This window comes from Coregonus lavaretus (assembly GCF_964263955.1).
Source record: "Coregonus lavaretus genome assembly, chromosome: 30".
Lineage (NCBI taxonomy): Eukaryota > Metazoa > Chordata > Actinopteri > Salmoniformes > Salmonidae > Coregonus > Coregonus lavaretus.
Window position 1 is genome coordinate 4,291,061 of NC_140017.1, and position 21,516 is coordinate 4,312,576.

Below are 21,516 nucleotides of genomic sequence, written 5' to 3' on the forward strand. Positions count from 1 at the left end.
TGTAGAAAGGGAATTCCTTTCCGTACCAGAATCGCTGTGCCTCTCGTTTTGGCAGAGAAGTTAGAGTGATACACTTGCCCCACCCACTTACATTTAAGTCTGTTATGAGAATTGTTTTTCAGATGGGTTTCTTGCAAAAATATAATATCAGACGAAAGTGCTTTCAAGTGGGCTAGGACCTTGCCTCTCTTAATTGGTTCGTTTAAACCCTTGACATTCCAGGAAGTGAATGTAAGCCCCACCCTCCTCTCATTTGTAGTTCCTATGGTGGCCTGCATAACATGTAACTCACTAAAAAGGTAAGAAAGCGCACCAAACCATCATGATCAGCATATGTAGCACCTACACCCGAGCAGTATCCAACCCACCCCTCCCCCCCCCCGCAAGCACCTTTACCCTGTTCCCCTACTTTCCCCAACCTTTACCCCCCCCCCCCCCCCCCCATCAACCCACATTTAACAGGCATACACAAATAGGACAAAAAAAATATGAAAATAAAAATAAACACATTGTCTGGCCGATGCCAAAAAAGCACGGCGCGACCTCGAACAAGAGGTAAAACAAAAATAAAATCCCAACTATACGTTCACCTCTCACTATCCTAAAACTTCTACTAACATATGAACTGAGGAGGCTCCCGCGCTTAAAGTGTTCAATTAGCATCTAATAAACCTAAACAGAATAAGTTGCAACTTAAACATATTGCGCACTTAAGGTTCATCTTGGGTCAATCCCTGAGATAAGCAAGATGTATCATCACAAGATTCTATTGCTAAGCAATGCCGGTCTAAACATAAACCATCAGTAACCGACATAGACAGCAGTACAGTTACATATTGTTTGTTAGGAGATGGGAACAAGGATTTTGATAAATTGAACGTACCCCCCAATCAAAAATAAATAAAAATAAAATAAAAAATAAAGTAAAAATAAAATAAATAATAATATAATATACGCACACACACACCTACAGTATACACACACGTGCACCCACACACATACACACATATATACATACAAACACACATACACACACACACACACACATACATACACATACAAACACATGTATACATACACATACAAAAATATATAGATATAAAATAAATATTCTTAAATATATACAGATACATACACACACATACATCCATACACACATCTACATACACAAACATTCATACCCCAGAATAATAATCTATACTAATTTAAAATATACACATAATACTAAAATGCTAAGAGAAAATAATAATAAAGTACAAATAATTATTATTATATGTACGCACACCTACACAGACACAAGCACCACGGAGGGCTGGTGGGAATCAAATCGTGAGAGCGGGCCAGGCTATGACAAAGGCAGAACAGCACAAAGCATCAACTTGCTATCCAGGTGTCTGCGTCTGCCCTTTCCCAACCATCACCCCCAGACCCCTGCAAGCAATAAATACATGGTATGGTAATAGGAATAATGTAAGAATTGAAAAATAAATAACGAAACAAAACAAAAAATGGGGGAATGTAAGTATATCCATCCGAAAGTGTCAATGATCCATGGTCCTCTGTAGCTCAACTGGTAGAGCACGGCGCTTGTAACGCCAAGGTAGTGGGTTCGATCCCCGGGACCACCCATACACAAAAATTTATGCACGCATGACTGTAAGTCGCTTTGGAAAAAAGCGTCTGCTAAATGGCATATTATATATTATTATTATTATTATCCGACTTGGATGGCCTCCCAAACAGTCATTGCTCAAAACCCAGTCGGAATGAAAGTGAAATTAACGTTAAATGAGAGCTCTGACCGCCCTCCATTGGTCAGCTCGGCGTATTACATGTTCGGTAGCCCTTGCTGAGACCGTTTAATACGGTTTCACCCGTTATGGTATAGTATGGATTCGGGTCCATGAGCAGACCCTAACACACAATGACAAGGCACTCTAACCTGTACGGGGGATTGGCGTCTATTCCCGGATAAACTTCTCTGTGTCCAAAACCGAGGAGAGCCAAATCTTTTCCCCAGAAGGCGGGGTAATTCTTAGTCTTGCAGGGAAGAGCAAGGCTGGGCGAAGATGGAGTTTGTAGAGTTTGGTCATGACATCTCTGTAGCCAGCGCGGTGCTTTGCCACATCGGGCGCATAATCCTCATAGACACGAAAGGGGTGCCCTTTATGTAACAGGTTGCCCCTCATTCGAGCCTCGCGCAGGATAAGATCCTTGGTCTTGAAACTGTGACAACAGATGATCACTGGGCGAGGACGCTGGCCCGGTCCAGGCACTGGGACAAGGGCGCCATGTGCACGGTCCAGTAGGGGATCCGAAGCCAAAACATCCGGTCCCATTGCTTCCTTCAGTAGCTTGGCGAAGAAGTCGGTGGGGCGAGAGCCCGCCTCCACCCCTTCTGCCAGACCCACAACGCTAAGGTTATGACGCCTGGATCTGCCCTCCAGGTCGACCACTTTCATAGAAAGCCTCTGTACACTATCCTGCAATGAGGTGCATAGCTTCTCTAACTCGTCGATCCTACCAGCGTTGAATTCAGAAGCTTTCTCAAGGTCCACAATACTCTGGCCCTGCGAAGGGACCGTTCGAACGGTGCTCTCTATTTTAGGGTCCAGTTCAGCAATAGTAGCCTTAAGATCCTCCGCTATAGCAACACGTAGTTCTCCCAAAGCCCGGGTAAGTTCTGTAAGTGTCACGTTGTTACCTGTGCCTTCCGCCATGTCTGTCTCGTTGTTTGGTGGGGAGTAGGCCTCCGATGTGGATTTATTGTCCTTTGGTCGCTTATTACTCTGCATTTTCACATAGAAAGTTACAATATTGTATTAGAAAGAAACGTTTGTTGTAACTAGTGCCATAAAGTAATTTAGGTTAGATTTTTTCGCAAAAAAGTTGCAGGAGCCTCTCACACACAGCCGTTCACTCCAACATGCTAGCTCCGCCCCTCGAGATCCTGTATTCTGAGTGACAGGAGGACGCTTTTCCCATGGTTCATTTTCATGCCAGCCAGGTAGGCTATACTCCTGTTGTAAAGATAAGCAATGTGCTTAACATCGTCGAGATACATCGAGTTTCCTTGTAGGCCTATTTGGTGGGGAAACTGTGAAGCTAGCTGTAGCCTATTTACTGTTTTTGTGTGAAAGCAATGTTGTGTATTTGCTGCTTTTCATTAAATCATGTAGATGTTCTTTAGGCTACGGCCTAAAATAAATGTTTTCATATGGGCAGAATATTATATTTTGTAGCATAGGCTACCGAATGTATGAAAATAAACAGTTGATGCGGAAAACATTTCGGCTCTGGTAAAAGGCCGACATTTGGTCGTTTCAATTTAAAAAAGACTGTCACTTGACAATAGAAATGGAAACATTGTGACATTGTTTTTTTTTCAATCAAGACCTAGACAACCAGGTGAGGGGTGTTCCTTACTAATTAGTGACCTTAATTCATCAATCAAGTACAAGGGTGGAGCGAAAACCCGCAGACACTCGGCCCTCCGTGGAATGAGTTTGACACATGATATAGACTAGTGATTTTGCTGTTCGCTACTCGTCATGTTGGCTGAGGAAAACTACATGGGGACAGTTATTCTTCAAATGCGCATTGGAATTCAGTAAGAAGGATGCACGCCGTTGTATCCCCGATGTGCATGTTCTGTTGAGATGAATTACCATAATCTAAATGTGATTTCTGTCAATCTGAGCACCGTGGGTGGACGCCCTAATACGGTTATGCACCCAATGCATATGGGTCCTGTACATTTCTCAACTGTCCAGGAAATTAAAATGCTGCTGGTCCGACGCCATATTTTATATATATAACGGAAACCCTGCAATAATGGTAGTTGGATCGTTTGTCCAGATTTGCAATAAATTAACTAGAAATCATACCACACATAAAATCATTCAACAATGCACCAATTTTCTATATAAATCCACAAGATGGAAGAACACAGTAGCTGAAAGGCAGTGGGGAGGCCAGCTGTGTCATTGCACATGAAAGAACAGTGAAAACACACAGCCCAAAAAGCTCCCCTATTGATCTTGTTTAGGGACAATACAATTATCCTACATACTGTAGACTAGCCTATAACACCACAATCCAATGAATAATTGCATTATTGTTTTCAAGTGAGTACAATTTAGTACAATTCTACTCTAGGCTGTAAACTGCAGTGAAAATGCCATTTGACTAATGGCTTAAAAACCCTGTTATTTGAACGTTTCATTCCATTCATTCCATTTGGATCAGTTGTGGGTCTACTCGACAGATTATAGAAAGGCACAGTAGCATGACAGTCTGGCTGTATTTTTACTTCTGATACTTATGCACTGTCTGTTGCCCATCGTCATTCTCCCAAGTCGTCCATAGGCCTATGTTCCTAAATATTTGTGGCATAAACACAACTAGTCACAATGTTTTAATCTGACTATGCATGTTCATCCACTCCAATATAATTCCAGCATCCAAACTGCGCAACGGCCATTCGATTAATGGAAATAGACATCTGTTACAAAACACTAAAACGTTTCATGACATTAGGAGATTGTTAAACCAAGCCTTCAATGCTGAGTAGGGAGGGATGTATTTTCGGTTTGTCAAGATTGATGTACTTGATTGTTGTGTTGAAAACGCAAACTATGATGATAAGCTCTCAAAGTTGGAAAACAGTATGCAGTTATGCGTTGCTTATTGGTTGAGTGATGTGGATTTGCACAGGAACCGGTTGGTGGAAAATTTGTTGCATATAATTTATATAATTATAAATATAGCATAAACATTTTGAAAATCTGATTTCCCCCTAGCTGATCATTGTCTGCAGCTGGCTCTGATCATAGTGTAATGAGACAGGCAGGGAGAGTGAGCTTGTCCGTGGTGGTCGGCGAGTGTGACTGTCCTGGACTGGTATTATATTTAAGGGAAATGGCTGGTTTGAGTCACGGGCCTGGTATGAACATGGAAATAAATTACCTATGATGCATGAACCAGGCTGGTGTGTGAGAGACTTGGTGTGTGTGTAATTGCATATTTGTGTTCCTCCACGTAAGTGTGTATGTTGACATGGGTTCGTGGAAAAAGTAAGGACAGCACCAAGGCCTGTGGAGAGACCATGCACTCATGCGTGTCAGTTTACAGAAGTTAAAACACTTTCCCAAAGAGCTGTCTGATTGCCCACCACGTGTTCTTGGCATTCTTTGGGCTCTGTAATGTACACCTCCACACCCCTGGTCCCCATTACCCCAGGGATACATTCAAACAACGCACCCGTAGTCCTCACACACACACACACACACACACACACACACACACACACACACACCCCACCCCTAGTCTTCACTTTCCCTGGGACAACAACCACACCCCTAATACCCAGCCCCTCTGACTCTCCCTTGGGTATTAATAACCCCCACGGCCCACCACTGAAGGGGGTCACAGCCACACAAAGTATGTGGCTGACAAGATTCAGTTACATAAGACCAAGTAAAGAACGTGAGCAGTGGAAAAGATGAGTGGAAGGGTCTGGACCCATTGGCCCGGACAAAGATTAATTAAACACATAAAAAATGCACTCATTTCAACTTTTGATATGAAATGTCAGACAAATTACAGATAGTCCATCTGGAGTCTCTGTGGTCCATCAATGTATGACCCCCTGATAGAAAAGCAAAAGGTTCAATCCTTTTTTGACAAAATACAAAAAGTCTGTCTGAAGTAATGTGGTTTAAGGATGGCACTAGGGTTGAATATTTTCCCTGTATTTTACAAATGTTCCATCCCGAGAATAAATCACTTTTCTCTCCGGTAACCCGGTATTTCCCTTCAAAACCTGAAGTGTCATTCAAAATCATTATAAAGAATATAAATATGTCTGGATTTGATTAGAGCTTTGATCAGCATGAAAATCAAAACCTGATGCTGCCTGAGCCTGATAAGCCATATATTGAATACATTTTATGAGCCCTACGACATTTAATGAGCCCAAGCCCCAAAAAAGCCCAAATGATTGTGCCATTATCCAATACATACAGTTGAAGTCGGAAGTTTACATAAACATTAGCCAAATACATTTAAACTCAGTTTTTCACAATTCCTGACATTTAATCCTAGTAAAGATTCCCTGTCTTATGTCAGTTAGGATCACCACTCTATTTTAAGAATGTGAAATGTCAGAATAATAGTAGATAAATAGTAGAGCTTTTATTTCTTTCATCACATTCCCAGTGGATCAGAAGTTTACACACACTCAATTAGTATTTGGTAGCTTTGCCTTTAAATTGTTTAACTTGGGTCAAACATTTTGGGTAGCCTTCCACAAACTTCCCACAATAAGTTGGGTGAATTTTGGGCCATTCCTCCTGACAGAGCTGGTGTAACTGAGTCAGATTTGTAGGCCTCCTTGCTCGCACACGCTTTTTCAGTTCTGCCCACAAATGTTCTATAAGATTGAGGTCAGGGCTTTGTGATGGCCACTCCAATACCTTGACTTTGTTGTCTTTAAGCCATTTTGCCACAACTTTGGAAGTATGCTTGGGGTCATTGTCCATTTGGAAGAGCCATTTGCGACCAAGCTTTAACTTCCTGACTGATGTCTTGAGATGTTGCTTAAATATATCCACATAATTTTCCTTCCACATGATGCCATCTATTTTGTGAAGTGCACCAATCCCTCCTGCAGCAATGCACCCCCACAGCATGATGCTGCCACCCCCGTGCTTCACGGTTGGGATGGTGTTCTTCGGCTTGCAAGCAGCCCCCTTTTTCCTCCAAACATAACAATGGTCATTACGGCCAAACAGTTCTATTTTTGTTTCATCAGACCAGAGGACATTTCTCCAAAAAGTACGATATTTGTCCCCATGTCCAGTTGCAAACCGTAGTCTGGCTTTTTTATGCCGGCTTTGGAGCAGTGGCTTCTTCCTTGCTGAGCAGCCTTTCAGGTTATGTCGATATAGGACTCGTTTTACTGTGGATATAGATACTTTTGTACCTGTTTCCTCCAGCATCTTTACAAGGTCCTTTGCTGTTGTTCTGGGATTGATATGCACTTTTTGCACCAAAGTACGTTCATCTCTAGGAGACAGAACACGTCTCCTTCCTGAGCGGTATGACGGCTGCGTGGTCCCATGGTGTTTATACTTGCGTACTATTGGTTGTACAGATGAACGTGGTACCTTTAGGCGTTTGGAAATTGCTCCCAAACATGAACCAGACTTGTGGAGGTCTACAAGATTTTTTTCTGAGGTCTCGGCTGATTTCTTTTGATTTTCCCATGATGTCAAGCAAAGAGGCACTGAGTTTGAAGGTAGGCCTTGAAATACATCCACAGGTACACCTCCAATTGACTCAAATTATGTCAATTAGCCTACCAGAAGCTTCTAAAGCCAAGACATCATTTTCTGGAATTTTCCAAGCTGTTTAAAGGCACAGTCAACTTAGTGTATGTAAACTTCTGACCCACTGGAATTGTGATACAGTGAATTATAAGTGAAATAATCTGTCTGTAATCAATTGTTGGAAAAATTACTTGTGTCATGCACAAAGTAGATGTTCTAACCGACTTGCCAAAACTATAGTTTGTTAACAAGAAATTTGTAGAGTGGTTGAAAACGTGTATGTAAACTTCCGACTTCAACTGTATATATATATATATATATATAGTACACTACTTTTGACCAGGATTCAGGCTCTGGTAAACAATTGTACACTAAATAGGGAATTGGGTGCCATTTGGGATGTAGCCCAGGCTTCCTGAAAGGTCACACTTAGCTATTCTGAGGCGATAAAAGCACTTGGCATCTCAGTCCTAATGACCAATGGCTTTCCGATGGAAATGGCTTTCTAATGCTGGCTGTTTTTTGGGGGAGTGGTGTGACTGGATACATCCCGACAGTGCTCCAAGAGGATGTGTTGGAGTGTCAATCCTAATTCCAGTTATAGCATCACAAGTGGTCGAATGGATTTCCAGCGTTTTGTTAAGACTTTTAAAAAAGAGAGGTCTATCTGATTTAATCAGGGTGGATTCTACATTGATTTTACATGAGCCTGCCATCTAAAGATGCGCATGCGTGCATTTGTCAATCTTGCACTAACGCTGTGATAGATGATGGATGTGATAATGCATGCATGTGTGTGTTTGTGCATCCATATGCGTGTGTGTGTGTATATGTCTGTACATATCCATATGTGAGTGTGCATGAGTGTATCCATAAGTGTGTGTGCATGAGTGTATCCATATGGGTGTGTGTGTGTGTAGCTCTGATCTATCTGACGCTCCCTACCCAGCTCTTCTCTTCCTCAGGCCAGTGCTGTGCCATCACTTATCTGTCCTCCCCGCACTCATTTATAGACGCACAGCTTACCTCAGAGACTACAGGAAATAAGCTGTATTTTTCTCTCACATACCATCTTTCTCCATCCATATCTTGTTTTCCCTGCATCATCCTATCTTCTCTTTATACGATGTCTCTTCATACAGTGCCTTGCAAAAGTATTCATCCCCCTTGGCGTTTTTCCTATTTCGTTGCATTACAACCTGTAATTTAAATGGATTTTTATTTGGATTTCATGTAATGGACATACACAAAATAGACCAAATTAGTGAAGTGGAATGAAAAAAATATATATATTTTTTAATTATACAAAATAAATAACGGAAAAGTGGTGCGTGCATATGTATTCACCCCCTTTGCTATGAAGCCTCTAAATAAGATCTGGTGCAACCAATTACCTTCAGAAGTCACATAATTAGTTAAATAAAATCCACCTGTGTGCAATCTAAGTGTCACATGATCTCAGTATATATACACCTGTTCTGAAAGGCCCCAGAGTCTGCAACACCACTAAGCAAGGGGCACCACCAAGCAAGCGGCACCATGAAGACCAAGGAGCTCTCCAAACAGGTCAGGGACAAAGTTGTGGAGAAGTACAGATCAGGGTTGAGTTATAAAACAATATCAGAAACTTTGAACATCCCACGGAGCACCATTAAATCCATTATTAAAAAATTGAAAGAATATGGCACCACAACAAACCTGCCAAGAGAGGGCCGCCCACCAAAACCCACGGATCAGGCAAGGAGGGCATTAATCAGAGAGGCAACAAAGAGACCAAAGATAACCCTGAAGGAGCTGCAAAGCTCCACAGCGGAGATTGGAGTATCTGTCCATAGGACCACTTTAAGCCGTACACTCCACAGAGCTGGGCTTTACGGAAGAGTGGCCAGAAAAAAGCCATTGCTTAAAGAAAAAAATAAGCAAACACATTTGGTGTTCACCAAAAGGCATGTGGGAGACGCCCCAAACATATGGAAGAAGATACTCTGGTCAGATTTCTCATGGCAATGGGCTGATGTGATTGCACATTTCACCTAACAGATATGGGAGTTTATCAATGTTTAATTTGTTTTCAAATTCTTTGTGGGTCTGTGGGAAATATGTGTCTCTAATGTAGTCATACATTTGGCAGGAGGTTAGGAAGTGTAGCTCAGTTTCCACCTCATTTTGTGGGCAGTGGGCACATAGCCTGTCTTCTCTTGAGAGCCAGGTCTCTCTCTCTCTCTCTCTCTCTGTCTCTCTCTCTCTGTCTCTCTGTCTCTCTGTCTCTCTCTCTCTCTCTCTCTCTCTCTCTCTCTCTCTCTCTCTCTCTGTCTCTCTCTGTCTCTCTCTGTCTCTCTCTGTCTATCTCTGTCTCTCTCTCTCTCTCTCTCTCTCTCTCTCTCTCTGTCTCTCTCTGTCTCTCTCTGTCTCTCTGTCTCTCTCTCTCTGTGTGTGTGTGCTGTGCTGCTCCTGATATTTTCTTTCGCATTGTCCTCTCTAGCATGGTTCCGGGAACTATGGTGGATGCGTAACCAGGCTAGCGCAGTACAGTTTGGCTCAGTAGTGTATCTATTTCAGCCTGGAGAGGGTCTGTGGATAGAGTAGCATCAGTAGGGCTTAGGGCTCTATTCAATCTGTATCACTGAAGCGTTAAAGATTGAGCCGACATATACGGTGAATGCAGTCTTTATCAATCACGCTGTAATGCTGAACTTCCGCGATACTAGAGCCCCTAGTTTGATATGGCCAAAATGGAGACATTGATGGAGTCTTTGACAGAGATTCATGGGAGAATTCATTGATTTACAATGAGATTGAAAGGGGTAAGGTGCGTTGCCACAAACAGTAATCTTTCTTTTCTTTCTTTCTTTCTTTCTTTCTTTCTTTCTTTCTTTCTTTCTTTCTTTCTTTCTTTCTTTCTTTCTTTCTTTCTTTCTTTCTTTCTTTCTTTCTTTCATATATATATATATATATATACACAGCTATGTCTTATTATACTTGTGAGGACTTTTTGGGGTCCAACAATTGATTCCCATTCAAAATCCAATTTTCCCTAACCTTAACCCCTAACCGTAGTTACAACCCTTTCCTGCAGTCAAATGATCAAATCGTCCTCTAGTGGCCTCATGGGTGGTATGTTATTAATATTTTTCATAATTTACAATTAATAAACATTTTTTTAAAACCTGTCGAAAGTCTGTTGTTTCTATGTCAAACGATTTTGTTATATTTCAGTCTTCTGTGATGTATATAAAGTGTAATATTTGGATGCAAACTCAAAATGTAATACATTTCAACTCTATATCTGACATGGTACAGGTGTCTTCTTTTTTAAGCCCATAACCATGTGTGTGATGTTTATTAAAGACTACCAAGAAACACTCTGCGTGACCTTGATTTAGCCCACTGCAGTAAAAGCTTAACCCTAACCCTAATTCTAACCATAACCCTAAACCTAATCCCTAAACTGGCAACGTGTCCTCACTTCTCTGAATTGTTGTTGGTTTACTCTTCTTGTGAGGACTTCTGGTAGTCACAAGTATAGTAAAACATGTACACACACACTGTCAAACTGCCAAAATAATTATGGGGACAAAGAATAAAGTCACATGACTTACACTGATGGGAAGAATGCTTTTGATCTGTTGAGCCAAGATTGTGTGATTAACAGAGAATAATTTCTCTCTCTCTCTCTCTCTCTCTCTCTCTCTCTCTCTCTCTCTCTCTCTCTCTCTCTCTCTCTCTCTCGCTCTCGCTCTCTCCTCAGCCCTGATATTGCTTTTCTACCTGGTCTTCTATGGCTTCCTGGCGGGGATGTTCACGCTCACCATGTGGGTCATGCTGCAGACACTGGACGACAACATTCCTACGTACCGCGACCGAGTGGCCAGTCCAGGTGACTTATTATGCTGCAGAAAAACAGACACTCAACCTAAACAGAACAGTGCTCATATTGAAATTCACCCATTCACTTACTCTTTCTCTCTCTCGCTCTTTCTCTTTCTCTCTCTCTCTCTCTCTCTCGCTCTTTCTCTTTCTCTCTTTCAATCTTCCTTTCTGTCTCTCTCTCTCTTTCTCTTTCTCTCTCTCGCTCTTTCTCTCTCTCTCTCTCTCTCTCTCAATCTTCCTTTCTGTCTCTCTCTCTCTTTCTCTTTCTCTCTCTCGCTCATTCTCTTTCTCTCTCTCTCTCAATCTTCCTTTCTGTCTCTCTCTCTCTCTCTTCACACACACACATAAAATATGAATATGTCCACTCTCTCTCAAACATGGCATTATCTCTCACGGACCGCATCGCATCTGGACTGCTGTTGACACATAGACAAGGCTCTCTCACTAACGCCAGAGTTGTCTCTGCTAGCGCCTGGCATGGCCTGCACAGTGTCTCGGACTCTGCTGCCATGTCCCACTGAAGCCCTTACTGGCGTGACAGAGGAACTGGAATAAACAGATCAGTCAAACACATTTTAGAAATGAAAAACTACCGACCGAGTCTCAGAACCCATTAATTAATACTGTGTCAGTGTAAAAAAAGAGAGAAGTTAGAAATGTGATCCTGTGAATTATGGAGCAGAGTTGTGTGTGTGTAGGAGTGAGAGAGTCTGTCTCCCAGGCTGTGCAGGCATCCTCCCGCTGGTCCACCAGTACAGCACCCATCTGTTCTGTCCCCACAGCTCCTCTCCATCTCCATGGCCCTGACAGAGAGGCCATCATGAAAACTAACTCCTCTCCTTTAGGCCTACAAGTCCTAATACTGTATATAATAATAATAATAATATATGCCATTTAGCAGATGCCTTTCTCCAAAGAGACTCACAGTCATGCATTTTTGTAAGGATGGCCCCAGCAGGAATCGAACCCATGATGTCGCTGTTGCAAGCACCATGCTCTACCAATTGAGCCATAATGCGGATTTATGCCCTCCGCCATTCGCAGCCAACCTTCTCAAATGAGATTCTATCTTTTGACTCATCCTGCTCTTGTAAAACGTGCTGTGTGCCAAGTTTCTAAGGTGGTGTAGCAGAACCTGCAGAGCTGCAGCTAAAATGCAAATCTTCTGACTAGCCTCTTTTTGGGGTTTGGCAAAACATTTGTAGAATGCAGTTATAGTATAGCAAGCTTCTCTCTCTCTTTCACACACACACACACACACATACACTCCTCTCATGACAATTTATTCCACCCACAGTCTCCTCTCATCCTCTCTTCTCTTCTCTCACTCTATGTCTCCCATTGTCCCCTCTTTTGGAGTCCTTCCATTGTGTCATCTGTCACCCCTGTCTTCTAATGGGGTCCTGGGTGTTGACACCTTGAGGTCACAACTAAGACGTACTCGTCTGAATCAGCCACGAGTCAAATTCCATCACAGCGTCCTGATAATAAAGCCTCCTCGGCCTCGCCGTTTGCAGACGGCCTGGATGAGTCCCAAATGGCACCCTATTCCCTATATAGTGCAATACTTCTGAGCAGGACCCATAGGGCTCTGGTCATAGGTAGTGCACTATATAGGGAATAGGGTGACATTTGAGACGCAGCCCCTGTCTTGACGGTTGGTCACAGCTGACCCTCTTTGCCAGCAGGGTTTCATCTGGCGAGTGTTAATAACATTTGCTGTTTTGAAAACTTTTCTTAGCTAATTAAACAAATGTTTTTTGACAACTCTCTCCGCAACCCATTCGAACAATGTCAGGCAGCATAAGCAATACATGTGGCTGGTTGTAAGTATAAGATTTGTATAACAATAATATTATATCTGTCATATGATATATGAATTGCATTAGTGTGACTGACTGGATTTGAATTGGGGTCATTTGCGTGACACCAGAATTGAGTTAGCCTGCTGAGCTAAAGCCCAGGCATTCACTCGGGGAGCTAACACAAATCTTCAGATCTCAGGCAAGGATACTCGTCACGTGAGCGAGGTTCACTGGACCATCTCCATAACATTAGTAGGTGCAGACAGTTGACGTGACATGTTTCCCCCTACCTGTCCTCAGGTTTGGTGATCAGGCCCCGGTCCTTGGACATCGTCTTCAACCACACCGACCCTAAGCAGTACGACCAGTATGTCCAGCATCTGGAGAACTTCCTTCAGCGTGAGTGATAGAACCCCTCTTTCAGTCCCATTCAGTTTTTTCTAAAGAATGTGTACATATCACTCCTATGAACAAATACAGTATTAGTGTTGGGTCACCATGGTAAAGGAAATTTGAGTTTAAGTTGTTGCAGTTGATTACACTTTGTATACATGACTAAGGTGTGTATTCTACCTGACTTCAAAGGACACTGTAATCCTTGGCAGTGGCACTGGAATATGTGTATGCCACAGGAGTTTGGTGGCACCTCAATTGGGGAGGATGGGCTCGTGGTAATGGCTGGAGCGGAATACACATGGCTTGATGCCATTCCATTCGCGCCATTACAACCATTATTATGAGCCGTCCTACCCTCAGCAGCCTCCACTGGCGTATGCATACTAACTACGTTTTACATGCAACACAAAACTGGCTAACTGATTATGTAATATGTATCCCAAAGAAACATACAAGTAATGAATACGTTACTGTGACATAATTATTAGCTACAATTTTGACATGTAATATTTAGGTGAATACTGTCTGTACCAGGTAAATAGCAGGCTGTCAAATACAGTGGAACTTGTGTCTGTGCCCTATGTTGGGTCCCCTCAGAATACAACGACACTGTGCAGGAGAAGAACGAACTGTGTATGGTGGGAGAGTACTATGAGCAGGATGATCAGGAGGAGAAGAAGGTGTGTCAGTTCAAGCGCAGTCTGCTCCGGCAGTGCTCCGGCCTGTCTGACACCACCTTTGGCTACGCCGAGGGGAAACCCTGCGTCCTCGTCAAGATGAACAGGGTGAGTGCCCCGACTGGGGATTGTCGGTTCTGCTCTTCTGAAAATGCTAGCCCACTGAGCTAAATCCTATAGACTGGCGCTTAAGCCTTAAAGCCATTAGCTCTGGGAGCTAACACAAGTCTTCAGGTCTCAGGCAAGGTTACTCATCACACAAGCATGGTTCACTGAACTACCTCCCCTACACGAGTACCTCCCTATCTTAGATCCATTGCCTTTGGACAGCTTTTCAGTGTATCCTCTCTCTGTCTTCATGCAGAAGTAGAGTTTGTTCAAATTCATATTGAAAAGTGCATATTCTCTGTCCTTTCCACTGCACTTGTTTCTTAATCACTATTTGGAATATCCTCTGTGTCGACAGGGCATTCTGTGTCAGCATCTCAGGTCAGACTGAATTGATTGGCCTCTGTGTAGCCTGACTGGTATTCAGTTAAATCCAACTTAATGAATCCGATCAGGGGCCATTAAGAAGATTCTTAGGCATCTCTGAGGCAGCTATGTTTATGACAGTCAAAGTCCCTGGCCCTTCAGTAAGCAGGCAGCACACATGTGCCCGATCTACTGACTGGTCCCTATACGGCCAGCTCAAATCAAATTACCTCATTGTGTCACTAACTGAGCTACTTCTTAACATCTTTTAACTCAAATCAGTGCTTCCATTTTTGAGACCATTCTGAAATCTGGTGTGTCTTGATCATTTTTCATGTAAACAAGCTTGTGGAATGGGAATGAAACTCACAAAAGGTTGCTATAATAGTCTTTATGATAGTCTTCTCACTCCTACAGATCATTGGACTGAAACCGCGCGGGGACCCCTACATTAACTGCACAGCTAAGGTAAAGCAAACAAACTGTTTTTCTTTTGGGTGTCACAATTAATTGTGTGTGTGTATGTGTGTGTGTGTGTGTGTGTGTGTGTGTGTGTGTGTGTGTGTGTGTGTGTGTGTGTGTGTGTGTGTGTGTGTGTGTGTGTGTGTGTGTGTGTGTGTGTGTGTGTGTGTGTGTGTGTGTGTGTGTGTGTATGTGTGTGTGTGTGTGTGTGTGTGTGTGTGTGTGTGTGTGTGTGTGTGTGTGTGTGTGTGTGTGTGTGTGTGTTCCAGGTTGTGTCTTTGTGTGCTAGGACTTTTAGAGACAGGTTTTGTTCCCTATTGTGTCTATGTTTTTTTGTATTTGTGTGTGTGTGTGTGTGCGTTATGTAGGTATGCACATGTATGTTTCAGTCTGTGTTTTCACAAACGTGTCTGTATTTGATTTCTCTCCACGCTGCCTGTAGGGCCAGCAGTTCACTGGTGGGTAAGAAATTGGGTCCTAGCCCCCCTATGTTTTCCCATGGTCCTAGCCCAAGCCTTTCTCCATTACCTTTCGGCGCTGCTTCTGTCCACCTCTGTGATGTGGCGCTTTGTCCTCTACTGCTTTAAACAGCATTCATGGCGTTCATGTTGTAGAGCTTTCTAATCTAACCCCTATACAGTACCTAATCACCTCAGAGACAATATAGACTGAGGAATAGTCAATATTAAAGTGTTGATCTTTTTAGTAATTATTGTCACTGACTGTATATAACGGCAGTTGGTGTATGTATCTGTATGGTAAGGTATTGGAACCTGAAAAGGTTCCTTCCATTGATTTTAGAACCCTGCTCCGCTGCGCCATGACTCCCACTAACGGTGTTTCCATGGTTTTCCTCTGGCTCTGACATTCTAACAACATCTCTCTCTCTCAGCGCACGTGCTCTGGGTTTCATCCCTCCCTCACCGAGACTGTCAACTCTGACCTTTGTGACCTGTTTGCAAATGTTTGAAGGTGTACAGAGAAACACTGATGCTGTACTCTTCAGCAAAAGATCGAGACTGGCTCTTTTAAATCTTTCACTGGTGTTTTAACTCCCCCCCCCTCTTTCTCTCTAAATTCATTTGAATTTCTCCTCTCCACCGTAGACCATTCTGATACCCATAGAGAACCATCTGGTGGCAGATTGTGTGTGTGCGCGTGTTTGTACGGGTATGTGTGAGTGGATGGGAACTATATTTTGTGTGCGTGCGCATGCGTGGTAACTATGTTGTGTACTGTGAGAGTGTGTGGTGGTTTACACTATGTCGTGTGGTCCGTGCCATGTGCACATGTGGAAAGCTACAGTGTGTGTGTGTCTGTTTGTACACCAGGGTTGTTGTATGTCGTTGTGTACAGAGTTAGTCAGATAGATTGTTGTTCTGAGAGTCGGTGGAGGCAGCTTCGTACATTCCCAGTGCATTCATATGTATAGTTCTGTGATCTCACACCTCCTCCTGTTCCTCCTCCTCCTCATCCCCTCCTTCCTCTACTTCCTCCTCTTCCTCCTCCTCCTCTTCCTCCCACAGAGAGAAAGCCACCTGCAGATGCAGTACTTCCCATCCGAGGGGCGGTTCGATAAGATGTACTTCCCTTATTACGGGAAAAATTTGCATGTAAGTACATTATGCTACATATTTATATTGAGAAGGAAACTGTTCATGAGATTGAATGCAGAATAATTTAATTGCAATTACAAGTAGTAAATGTTACCATTGTCAAGGCAGTCTGGGGAGAAGAGAATGCTGGGAAATGTATGGGGGTGGCCTATTTTCACCAGAGACAAAATGAATGCCAGTGTATTTTAATGACATCCACTGTTATGTGAATTAACAGTGACTCCCTCCATCTCTCCCTGTATGTTTGCCAGTCAACCTACGTTCAGCCCCTGGTCGCGGTCAAGCTTCTGATTGCCAAGGAGGACTACAACAACGAGCTGACAGTGGAGTGTAAGATCGAGGGCTCCGACCTGCGGAACAGTGACGACCGTGACAAGTTCCTGGGGCGCGTCACGTTCCGGGTCAAAGTGGTCGAGTAGTGGTTCAGGAAAACCACCAGAGCTGCACAATGCCGTCTTTGAGTGTAATCAATGCCCTCACCCACCTCCACTGAACCGTCCTCCTTCATCCACTTCCCCCCTCCATCCGGCCAGGACCAGGCCCTGCCCCCTTGGCTACTGGAGGAGTGGATCAGGGGAAGCTACGGTAGCAGGGTTGTGTGCTCCTTATGAGTTTTTTAAATCCCCATCCCATATCATATGTTAGTGATTCCTCCACCTCCCTGCCTGCCCCCCTCTTGGCCCTTCACCACACCATGGAAAGGAAAATACAATAAACTAACAACATGAACCCCCCCCATGAAACACACACACACAAATACACACACACACCTCTCACCCCCACCTCCATTAAAGGCAGTGGTGATGTAGCGACATCGTGCCATAGTAGGGACCTGTATATAGCTGTATTTGGAGCATTGAGTTGATGTGGTATTTCTCCCGTAGTGCTGTGCAGTCTGCTGTGTGTGACGTGTTGTTACTGTATGTACATACTTGATGGCTATAAACACTGTTTATGTCTTTAGCTCACTATGTCTGAACGCTGTAAGAAATCAAACTAAGAAATAGATGAATAGCTGTAATTTAAGATGATTGATTAAGAGAATACGTTAAGGATGAAAAATGCCCAAAAATATATCTGCTTATAATTCAACCTACCTGTCCAATATGTAAGGGAAGAGATTTTTACACCCCTATGGGAACTGTGCTTTGTACAGATGCCTTGAGGTCTGTATGAGAACAAATTTTAAATAAAGATGATTTTAAAGAAATATCTCAGTTTGTGTCTGTTTACTTTTAGTTCCATAGCTGGGATTCAACTAAAGGACAAGTGCACTGCACTGTTGACAATGCGCCATTTAATGGCAAATTCCCTGACATTCGCAGAGATCACACACGGTAAACACTGCGGATGTCAGCCCTTGTCAACAATGCAACTTTATGTCCGAGCCCAGGATTTGAATGTGGAGTTGAATGCTCTGTATTATTGTGTTGACATGCTGCCCTCACATGGTGGTCCTGTGGAAACAACCCTGATGAAGGTCTATTGATGGAAATGTTGATCCATTAAAACACCTTGGAGAATGGGCCTGCAAGAATACCAGGGTGCTGGAGGTTTTTCCCCAATGTTTTTTCTCTCTCCATGTACCTGGAATAGTATATTTTATATATATATATATATATATATATATATATATATACTGTGTACAGGTGTTTCTTTATTTGTACAATTTTTTACATTGTAGAATAATAGTGAAGACATCAAAACTATGAAAACACATATGGAATCATGTTCCTTTCCTGAGGATGGCTCACACCTGACAGTTCTGGATGACTTTAACCTCCCTACGTCTACCTTTGACTCATTTCTCTCTGCCTCCTTCTTTCCACTCCTCTCCTCTTTTGACCTCACCCTCTCACCGTCCCCCCCTACTCACAAGGCAGGCAATACGCTTGACCTCATCTTTACTAGATGCTGTTCTTCTACTAATCTCACTGCAACTCCCCTCAATGTCTCCGACCACTACTTTGTATCCTTTTCTCTCTCTCTCTCGCTCTCCTCCAACACCCAACCTGCCCGTTTGACCCACTCTGCCCCTACTCAGATGGTAATGCGCCGTCGCAACCTTCGCTCTCTCTCTCCCGCTACTCTCTCCTCTTCCATCCTATCATCTCTTCCCTCTGCTCAATCCTTCTCCCTCCAATCTCCTGATTCTGCCTCCTCAACCCTCCTCTCCTCCCTTTCTGCATCCTTTGACTCTCTATGTCCCCTATCCTCCTGGCCGGCTCGGTCCTCCCCTCCTGCTCCGTGGCTTGACGACTCATTGCGAGCTCACAGAACAAGGCTCCGGGCAGCCGAGCGGAAATGGAGGAAAAGACTCCCTGCGGACCTGGCATCTTTTCACTCCCTCCTCTCTACATTTTCTTCCTCTGTTTCTGCTGCTAAAGCCACTTTCTACCACTCTAAATTCCAAGCATCTGCCTCTAACCCTAGGAAGCTCTTTGCCACCTTCTCCTCCCTGCTGAATCCTCCAACCCCCCCCCCCCCTCCCTCTCTGTGGACGACTTCGTCAACCATTTTGAAAAGAAGGTTGACGACATCCGATCCTCGTTTGTTAAGTCAAATGACACTGCTGGTCCTGCTCTACCCTATGCTTTGACTTCTTTCTCCCCTCTCTCTCCAGATGAAATCTTGCGACTTGTGACGGCCGGCTGCCCAACAACCTGCCCGTTTGACCCTATCCCCTCCTCTCTTCTCCAGACCATCTCCGGTGACCTTCTCCCTTACCTCACCTCGCTCATCAACTCATCCTTGACCGCCTGGCTATGTCCCTTCCGTCTTCAAGAGAGCGAGAGTTGCACCCCTTCTCAAAAAACCTACACTCGATCCCTCTGATGTCAACAACTACAGACCAGTATCCCTTCTTCCTTTTCTCTCCAAAACTCTTGAGCGTGCCGTCTTTAGCCAACTCTCTTGCTATCGCTCTCAGAATTACCTTCTTGATCCAAACCAGTTAGGTTTCAAGACTGGTCATTCAACTGAGACTGCTCTTCTCTGTGTCACGGAGGCTCTCCGCACTGCTAAAGCTAACTCTCTCTCCTCTGCTCTTGTCCTTCTAGACCTGTCTGCTGCCTTTGATACTGTGAACCATCAGATCCTCCTCTCCACCCTCTCCGAGTTGGGCATCTCCGGCGCGGCTCACTCTTGGATTGCATCCTACCTGACAGGTCGCTCCTACCAAGTGGCGTGGCGAGAATCTGTCTCCGCACCACGTGCTCTCACCACTGGTGTCCCCCAGGGCTCAGTTCTAGGCACTCTCCTATTCTCGCTATACACCAAGTCACTTGGCTCTGTCATATCCTCACATGGCCTCTCCTATCATTGCTACGCAGATGACACACAACTAATCTTCTCCTTTCCCCCTTGTGATAACCAGGTGGCGAATCGCATCTCTGCAAGTCTGGCAGACATATCAGCGTGGATGACGGATCACCACCTTAAGCTGAACCTCGGCAAGACGGAGCTGCTCTTCCTCCCGGGGAAGGACTGCCCGTTCCATGATCTCGCCATCACGGTTGACAACTCCGTTGTGTCCTCCTCCCAGATTGCAAAGAGCCTTGGCGTGACCCTGGACAACACCCTGTCGTTCTCCGCTAACATCAAGGCGGTGACCCGATCCTGTAGGTTCATGCTCTACAACATTCGGAGAGTACGACCCTGCCTTACACAGGAAGCGGCACAGGTCCTAATCCAGGCACTTGTCATCTCCCGTCTGGATTACTGCAACTCGCTGTTGGCTGGGCTCCCTGCCAGTGCCATTAAATCCCTACAACTCATCCAGAATGCCGCAGCCCATCTGGTGTTCAACCTTCCCAAGTTCTCTCACGTCACCCCGCTCCTCCGCACACTCCACTGGCTTCCAGTTGAAGCTCGCATCTGCTACAAGACCATGGTGCTTGCCTACGGAGCTGTGAGGGGAACGGCTCCTCCGTACCTTCAGGCTCTCATCAGGCTACACCAAAACGAGGGCATTGCATTCATCCACCTCTGGCCTGCTGGCCCCCCTACCTCTGCGGAAGCATAGTTCTCGATCAGCCCAGTCAAAACTGTTCGCTGCTCTGGAACCCCAATGGTGGAACAAGCTCCCTCACGACGCCAGGACAGCGGAGTCACTCACCACCTTCCGGAGACACTTGAAACCCCACCTCTTTAAGGAATACCTGGGATAGGATAAAGTAATCCTTCTACCCCCCCTTACCCCACCCCAAAGAAAAAAATGAAAAAAAAAACATTGTAAAGTGGTTTTCCCACTGGCTATAAGGTGAATGCACCAATTTGTAAGTCGCTCTGGATAAGAGCGTCTGCTAAATGACGTAAATGTAAATGTAATGTAGTAACCAAAGAAGTGTTGAACAAAATCAAAATATATTTTATATTCGAGATTCTTCAAATAGCCACCCTTTGCCTAGATGACAGCTTTGCACACTTGCCATTCTCTCAAAAGGCCACTCTAAAATGTGCAGTTTTGTCACACAACACAATACCACAGATGTCTCAAGTTTTGAGGGAGCACGCAATTGGCATGCTGACTACAGGAATGTCCACCAGAGCTGTTGCCAGAGAATTTAAATGTTAATTTCTCTACCATAAGCCGCCTCCAACGTCGTTTTAGAGAATTTGGCAGAACGTCCAACCTGCCTCACAACCGCAGACCACTTGTAACCACGCCAGCACAGGACCTTCACATCTGGCTTCTTCACTTGTGGGATTGTCTGAGACAGCCACCCGGACAGCTGATGAAACTGTGGGTTTGCACAACCAAATAATTTCTGCACAAACTGTCAGAAACCGTCTCATCTGTGTAAACAGAGTGCCCCATGGTGGCAATGGGGTTATGGTATGGGCAGGCATAAGCTACGGACAACGAATACAATTGCATTTTATC

At 44.2% G+C, this 21,516-nt stretch overlaps 1 protein-coding gene across 1 annotated transcript in view; it reads left to right on the plus strand.

Annotated features, from left to right (window-relative positions):
- Positions 1 to 17,834, plus strand: part of LOC311106042 (sodium/potassium-transporting ATPase subunit beta-3-like) — a 45,854-nt gene extending 28,020 nt beyond the window's left edge. The window contains exons 2-7 of the mRNA XM_084148322.1: positions 11,080 to 11,208; positions 13,307 to 13,405; positions 14,000 to 14,187; positions 14,971 to 15,021; positions 16,542 to 16,628; positions 16,883 to 17,834. Of these exons, the coding sequence (XP_084004448.1) occupies positions 11,080 to 11,208; positions 13,307 to 13,405; positions 14,000 to 14,187; positions 14,971 to 15,021; positions 16,542 to 16,628; positions 16,883 to 17,050 (722 nt within the window). The 3' untranslated portion in view covers positions 17,051 to 17,834. The remainder of the gene's footprint in view (positions 1 to 11,079; positions 11,209 to 13,306; positions 13,406 to 13,999; positions 14,188 to 14,970; positions 15,022 to 16,541; positions 16,629 to 16,882) is intronic.
- Positions 17,835 to 21,516: the final 3,682 nt, after the last annotated feature.